The following is a 7391-nucleotide window of genomic DNA, read 5'->3' as shown; positions in this document are numbered from 1 at the left end:
AGACAACATGGGAGGAGCAGCTCATAACTGTAATACTGTGTGTTCCAGAAAGAGACACTTTCACTTGTTTATTTTGATTCATCACCATCAATATGTGTTGATTCGGGGCTGGAGATGATGAGAGGCAAACATAACTCTAAACCTAACATAATAACTGCCAACTGCCAACTGAATTAACCTGTCATGTGAATGTGGATTTCTGTATGCAGGGAGTCACACTCATTGTGGAATAGACCCACAAAGCATAAGCCCAGTCCTCCAGTTAGTTTTTCAACAGATGTGTGAAGGACAGAATGAATCGCACTTGCATCTCGTGAACTGTGAACACTTTTCTGATAGGACTTTGCTTTGATGTTTTCTCCTTGACTTAGATTTCTGCTGCCTTGTACATCACTTGTAAGTCACTTTGGATAAAAGCATCTGCTAAATGACTAAATGTCAATGTAAATGAATCAGCTGCTTTGTACAATAGGTGGTTTAATGAGCACCAAGTTATTTCTCTCATGCTGTTAGTTTTAAAACACCGACTGGCATATTAAAAGCTGTGTGGGAGAGCACTCGCTGAGACACTGATAAATGAACATGGAACACGTTTTATTTTCAGAGACAGTCCTGAGTCTAATATTAATACAGTGGTGGACGTGTGTTTGTGTTTAAAGTTGGTGTAGTTGTATGACAGTTCAACTGAATAGATGATCCAATGACTGAAGATCTGGATTTTCACTGAGAGGTTTGGTGACTGTTGAATGCGCTGAGAATTTTGGACAGAAAATGCAGGACAGTTTTGAAATAGTAGAGACACCTACTCAGACGGGTGAGTGTTACTGAGTTTTACAGGAAGCAGCATCTGTAAGAATATGTTTGGACATATTTTAACAGCCAATATCTGATGAATTAAAACGTCAATTATCTGTTTGTATCACGTGTAGAGAACTTAAACTCCAGCACACATTCACTAGATTTCCCTGAAATGTTTTGCTACAAAACTATCTGACTTTACTGAATCTTAGAACTGACTCAACAGAGGAAGTTTACAGCACCATCCACATAATATCCACCGCCAAACAAGGTGATATCCAAAGAACCTAACCTAAACCAAACTGTACTCAACCCGTCAACCCTATCTCAGAACCGTCATTCCTGTCCATGATTTTCTCTTTAACTTTCCCCTCTTAGAAAAACACAAATACTGACCTGTTGTCACAGCACTGACTCGCTCTGCCAAAGGTAACAAATGGCTCGCTATGATTACCAGTCTCTGAAAGCCATTCAATTTTAATCCTGTTGTATATTTCTGCTGTTTGATACTTTTTTTTTGTCCTTTCGGCTTATCCCATGAGTTCAGGGTCGCCACAGCGGATCATTGTCAGCATGTTGATTTGCCACAGTTTTTTTTTTTTTTTAACGCCAGATGCTCTTCCTGACGCAACCCTCCCCAATTTCTACCGGGCTTGGACCTGGACAGCTGGGGAGGAAATGGACTACTAGGGGTTCAGTGTCTTGCCCGGAGACACTTCAACATATAGCCGGGACCGGGGATCTAACTACTGACCCTGTTGTCCGTGGACGACTGCCTTACCAACTGAGCTACAGCCACCCCCACCAGCCCAAAATCTACATTTGTGTTTCTCAGTTATTGTATTTAAAGAAAATCAACAAGAAAAAAACAACCTTTCGTTTGACTCAAAGTAGTGGCCGACCAAAATGTTCTCACTACAGTGTTTTAAAACTGCAACTGGTCCACAAAAAGACAGCACACGTACTCCTACATGGTATGAGGTGTCAATCGTCCTAGTCTAATCCTCCATTGCCCTCTGGTGGCCACATTGTAGCACTGCAGAAACCTGGTGCTTTACATAGATCGAGTCCAGAATAAAAAGTCTAGAGGGCTTCAGAGTTTTCAGATCTCCTTTTATAGTAGAGTATTAAGTCTGCATTTTGGAGTCTAATACCACAGTCCCACATTTGAGCACCATGGGTCTAAAGTTGAATCCAACATCTGCAGCATTTAGCTGTCATTAACGTTTTCAACTCATCTCACGTGTCAAAGTCTAAAGCCAATACAAGCAAAAATAGTGTCAGCATCATGCGCCATTGAGCTCACCCTCTGTCTCTGAGCGTGACGGCTCCTTTTTTATAAAAAATGTCACACTGGAGCCATCAGTGTCACATGATTGTTGTAAACCTAGACTGGGAGTTTCAGGTCTTTCAGCGATCCTGTTCGCGACATAAACCACAAAAAAGTAAAGGTTATGTATAAAACAGAAATGAGAGAAACAGGTTTATTCTCATATTAGATTCAGGATGGTGACACAGTCAGCAAGAGTCCACAACCCAGAGGCCAGAGTGAGGAGTTCCACATGTCTAAAGTCAAGGGTCTTAACTTCAAAGTCTAAACTGTTAAGAGTCTACAGTCTTCAGAGTCTAGCGTCTTAAACCCAGATTCAGTTTTTAGTTTCTAGTATCGAAAGTTGAGAATCCAAAGAGTAGAAAGTCCAGAGTTAGCTGTTCAGTAACTGTAGAGTCTAAGGTACATAATGTAGTGTCCAGAGCCCAGTGGTCACCAGACTCTGGATCCTGAAGCCCAGAATCCAGGTGCCAAATACAGTCTAGAGCCCCATCTCTAGAGTTCAGACTCCAAACACTGGACTCCGGAGTCCAGGTGACTTGTACCCCATAACTGAAGTGTTTCAATGTTAGTCATTGTTCTGGACTGATTCTGCAGGGTTCTGAAGGGGTTCTAGGAGTTCTGGACTGAGTCCTCGGGTCTCAGCAATGAGTCGTTTCACACCAACCATCCATTGACTGACCTCGGTCACATGATCAACCATCAGAGAGCGATGGATATCATCAGCTGAATCCCAGTGACCCAACTGCAACTCTAAGAAACGCGAGATGAGTAATCAGACAGGTAAATACTGTGCCAGGCAGAATGACAGGTATGTGCTAAGACAGACAGGTGTTTACATCAACAGGTTACCTTGAGCCAGAGTGTCCATACGTCTCCGGACAGGTAGGCTTAGTTTACCTTTCCTCCAGCTGTCCTCCAAAAGGTGGAGTCTCTTTGCCACATCATTACACACCTGGTCCTGCAAACAAGTCAATAGTCACAGTCAATCAGACTTTAAGGACACATCCCGATTCTTTTATTCGCATTCACGTTTCCCCTCACTCATTTGTTGCGTTTTAGTCCCTCACACTAAGAATTCAGGGTGGGATCCAAGGAAGAAACAAGAGGAGAGAAGGAACAAGGAAATGTGTTTTTGGAGACATGATCTGCCATTTTGTCACTGTTTCTGATGGTGGAGGCTCAGCTGAATCAGGTGTCAGTCAGACTTTACACTTACTTTGGTCAGTTTTGTTTGTGGATTCAATACACTGATTTTTTTTTTGCGTGGACCTTTATGTGTTCAGTTTTTAAATTAATTATTCAACAAAAATAATAGATCTTAAAGAGGGATGTATTTCTAGCATATAAATACTGTTGTTCGTGGCTCTTCCTTAGATCTACAGTTAACACAGACTTTAACCAAATAGTGGATCTTAAGATTTCAGTATAAAACAGCTCGTGCTGTGCTGCAGTATCGGATCAGTCAGTGTCCAGGTACAAACAGGTTTACAACAAAAGGGGTGTTTCACTCCAGTAAAAGACTGCTGTGAAGGATGATCTTGTGTATACTAACTTATCACGCCTAACACATGCTTTTCCTTTCTCAGAGCAAAATAAGGGCCTTTAGGATTAGGACTTCCTCCAAGTTGAAAGGCTGGAGCAACTTCTGGAGTGACTGAGAATCGAGGAATGATCAATTAAGAGAAATTGAGATCCATTCTACTTCATGCAACAGTTCATTTGCAGTTTCACTCAGGGCGTGAAAATCAGGGGGTCCAGAATCTAGAATATACAGTCCAGAAGATGTCACATCAACTTAAATTTGGGAGCAGTACCAAAACAATAATTGAGTAGTTTTAGAATCCTTTTGGATGTAGGAGAAAAAGTCCAGAATGTTAATTTTTCACTCTGAACCACACTGGACATAACTCACTTTAACCGTCTGTCTGCAGGCCGCCAGTGCTCGGTCCAGCACTGACACCACACCCTCCACATCAGGCTCACTCTGTGATTGGCTACTGTTGGCCTTTTTCTGACTTCCCAGTGGTCCCACAGGAGGTGTAAGTGTGACCATGGAGCCAGCTGGAGGACGACCTGTGAGGGGTTGAGAGACAGGTCAGAGTCAGAGGGCTTTCTGTTGGTTTTATGTTAGAGACATGTTTCTTTTCCTTCTCCTTACCTGTGGGTGGAGGGGGTGGGGCTACACCACATGGGGCTGAGGCAAGAGGGTTGGAGGAGGGTGTGATACCAGGTGATCCCACTGCACCATATATTATATTATATTATATTATATTATATTATATTATATTATATTATATTATATTATATTATATTATATTATATATCACAAGTTATAGTCAATATTAAAAGAAATCAGGTTAGTGCAGGTAAAAATGTTATAATGCCATACAGTATAGATTTCCTACAAAATATTTACAGTTTCAAGTTAATTAAAATTAATTCATGTTTAAAGTTCAGAGTTGAAAATCTTAAGTCTAGAATCCAGAGTGGTTACATTAACCGTGTTATTTAGGTAAATTTGAGACTTGAGATAACCATTAATAAAGGACCTGAATTTGGATTAAGACCAAAAAACACTTCTGCGGAACATCCCTAAATGCACAAGAAGGAAACTTCTACTCTCAGTCCCAGTCCCAGTCCCTACTCTCAGTGTCTCAGTCCCACAGAAACGCTGGAGCTATGTAGACCCTATAATGAATCTCCCACCGGAAAACAACATAGATACGTAGATAACATAGATAAGTATTGAGCAATAACCAGTGCCCGAGGCTGCACTGAAACTGCACTGTGGTCAGACCAGACTATGCACAGACTAGTGGTGTGACATCAGTTGCAGTGTGAACATGTGTATCAACCGTATTTTCTTACCTGGAGCAACTGCTCTCTTGTTTAGAAGGTTTCTCTGCGGTCCACGGGCCATCTGGAAGTTGTACGAGAACTGAGGGGGGTCATTCCAACCACGTTCCTGGTTACCTATACAACATCGACACATAAACTATTTTAAGTTAAAGGAATTATTTAATATTTGGGAAACATTGCTAGGATTTAAACAAGTGAACATGAATAAAGAACATGTTCTTAACTTTGAACTGATGACTTAACAGAACTGTTGCGTAAAGAGCAGCCATTCTGTAAAAATATATAAGAATAAAATAACACAACCTTTAATTACCCTTATATTTGTACACAAATAATTACAGTTTAATTGAAAACCAGTATGCCAAAATCAAAAACATAACCCAATTAATTGTTAATGGCCATAATTTGTATTGGCAAAATATTTAAATATTGCCCAGAAGATTAAGGGAAAATTAATGTGTTTGTTTTCTGAATTAAGTCTGTCACTCCTTAGTCACATGCCATAACTCAGCAGTCCTGGGACGATATCAACCCAGCTTTTGGTTTCATGGCATTTTAGTCCAACCAGACTCCGTGGAAATGTGGTGAACTTTCTATCTGCGACAAAATGACTTGACACATTAAGGAATCTTCAGTTTCCACCACCAAGTATTTATTAGTTTGATCCCAAACAAACTACTACCACTTGTCATTAGCAACTTGATCTGATGTCAAATTAATTAATTTTACGTCGCCACAAAACATCCACGTAACTGTAATAATGATACTGGTGACTGAGTCGGGTTTGTGAGAACGACAACCACTAATACACCTTCAATTTTAACCAGTATAATTCCTTTTTAGTAAGTTATTTGTCAGCCGAAATAATACTAAGAACCAATTCCTTGGGTAATGCCACTAAAACCATTTTAAAACATTAAATTATCTCCTTGACGTTTAAGAGAACATTAACTTGTCCCATTTTTGAATCGTGTTCTTCGAGCAGCTCGGTCTATGTGACCAAACTCTCATTGGATCAAAGCAGCCCAAACATCGAGTTGGCAGCCAGTCTAACAGGACGCAAACTAATTTAACATTTAATTAGTATTATTAACAATTTTAATTAACTTTATAAAAAACTGCAAGGAGCAGTTAAGTGAAGATGGTCTCACCCGGTTTAATGTACTTGTCCTCCATGTTGGACTCCATTCTTCTTTCTGGGGTGGAAGCTAAAGCTTGAGGGTAACCGAAAACTTAAAGAAACATTAAAGGCTGTTAATAAATTTGCGTTTCAGCTGTTATTTAACTAAAAAGACATTAAAAACCCTGCCAACATTAAGATGTTTATTTTAAATTAGCCTTTTCCGTGTCAAGTAAAATAACTAAACTTAAAGAACTTCCGCTCTTCCAAAACAAAAGCAACAGAGTGCAAGTTATTATTAGTATTTTTTTTTTTCACTTTTAGAAAAATTTATTAGTTATATATCTGTGTATTTTGCCAGTTCTTCTTTTTATTCATGTTGGGGTAGTAGTTGGTATGGTTCTATATTACCCTAACCCTTTGACGCAGAGCAGTTGTAAAAAGTAAATGCCCCTCGTATTAAATAAATAAATAGTGGCGTAAAAATATTTTTTTTCAATTACATATGTATTTTTATTGGGGTAAAAAAAATCTGGAGTAAAACAGTTTATAACTTTATAGTATAGAATAAAATTAAATAATTGTTAGAATGCAGTAAATTTGTTGTTGCACTCTGTTGTAATATACAAATTACAGTTAGCCTTTTGCTTTTACTTTGGAACTGGTCCATTACAATACATTTTGTGCTTTTACTTTGTAGGTGAACTGCTCGGGCATTCAGTGAATTTCTCGGAGTTTACGTGCTCCATGACGTATAACTTTTCCGGGACACGTGGCTACTTTGCCACACCTCCTCCGAAGTCATGTGGTTAGCGTCAGGTAAAAAAAAAAATGGGACGATGTCATCTTTTTTAAAAGTCCTTATACTGTCCGTTTCTAATCAGTTTATTTTATTTATTTTTTTTAACACAATAAGAAGATTTAACAGAAACTTGATTTGACTCCACAAACCAGGAAACTTCTCTACATGTTCCATGTTTTAGTTTTAAATGCACAGTCTGCTCATCGGTCCCGAGTGATCAAAGGTTTATCATATATTCTGTTTATATGTCAATAAAAAATGACAATGTCATGTTGTGGCATTGAACGATTTACACAGACTGAAATGAGCTGAAGTTTAAAAGCATTAAAGTACCAATGACCTTTTTATACATATTTCGAACAGTAGAGCCTTACATATTTGGGGCAGAGGACTTGTTTTGTTTATAATTTATTATTGATTGGGTTAAGCCATTAATGCTTGATGCAGATAAAACATTTACTAAATATTTTATTTCATTT

The 7391-nt window shown here is 38.9% G+C and overlaps 1 protein-coding gene across 5 annotated transcripts; it reads right to left on the bottom strand.

Annotated features, from left to right (window-relative positions):
- Nucleotides 1-1897: 1897 nt before the first annotated feature.
- On the bottom strand, nucleotides 1898-6369 carry sra1 (steroid receptor RNA activator 1). 5 transcript variants are annotated; one of them, XM_067492423.1, is made up of 7 exons: nucleotides 6142-6369; nucleotides 5215-5260; nucleotides 5001-5104; nucleotides 4290-4377; nucleotides 4044-4204; nucleotides 2981-3089; nucleotides 1898-2881 (listed from the first exon to the last, which is right to left on the bottom strand). In XM_067492423.1, exons 3-7 carry the CDS (start codon nucleotides 5049-5051, stop codon nucleotides 2697-2699), a joined length of 594 nt encoding a protein of 197 aa, XP_067348524.1. In that variant the 5' UTR covers nucleotides 5052-5104; nucleotides 5215-5260; nucleotides 6142-6369; the 3' UTR covers nucleotides 1898-2696. The 5 variants fall into 5 exon arrangements, with proteins under 5 accessions (XP_067348524.1, XP_067348525.1, XP_067348521.1 ...); XM_067492424.1 differs by having other exon boundaries at nucleotides 2269-2881; nucleotides 4290-4370; nucleotides 5000-5104; nucleotides 6142-6366; XM_067492420.1 differs by lacking the exon at nucleotides 5215-5260 and having other exon boundaries at nucleotides 2269-2881; nucleotides 6142-6368.
- Nucleotides 6370-7391: the final 1022 nt, after the last annotated feature.

Source organism: Channa argus, chromosome 22, assembly GCF_033026475.1.
Source record: "Channa argus isolate prfri chromosome 22, Channa argus male v1.0, whole genome shotgun sequence".
Lineage (NCBI taxonomy): Eukaryota > Metazoa > Chordata > Actinopteri > Anabantiformes > Channidae > Channa > Channa argus.
Note: the sequence above shows the minus strand (reverse complement) of the source record. Positions and strands in the feature narration are given on the sequence as shown.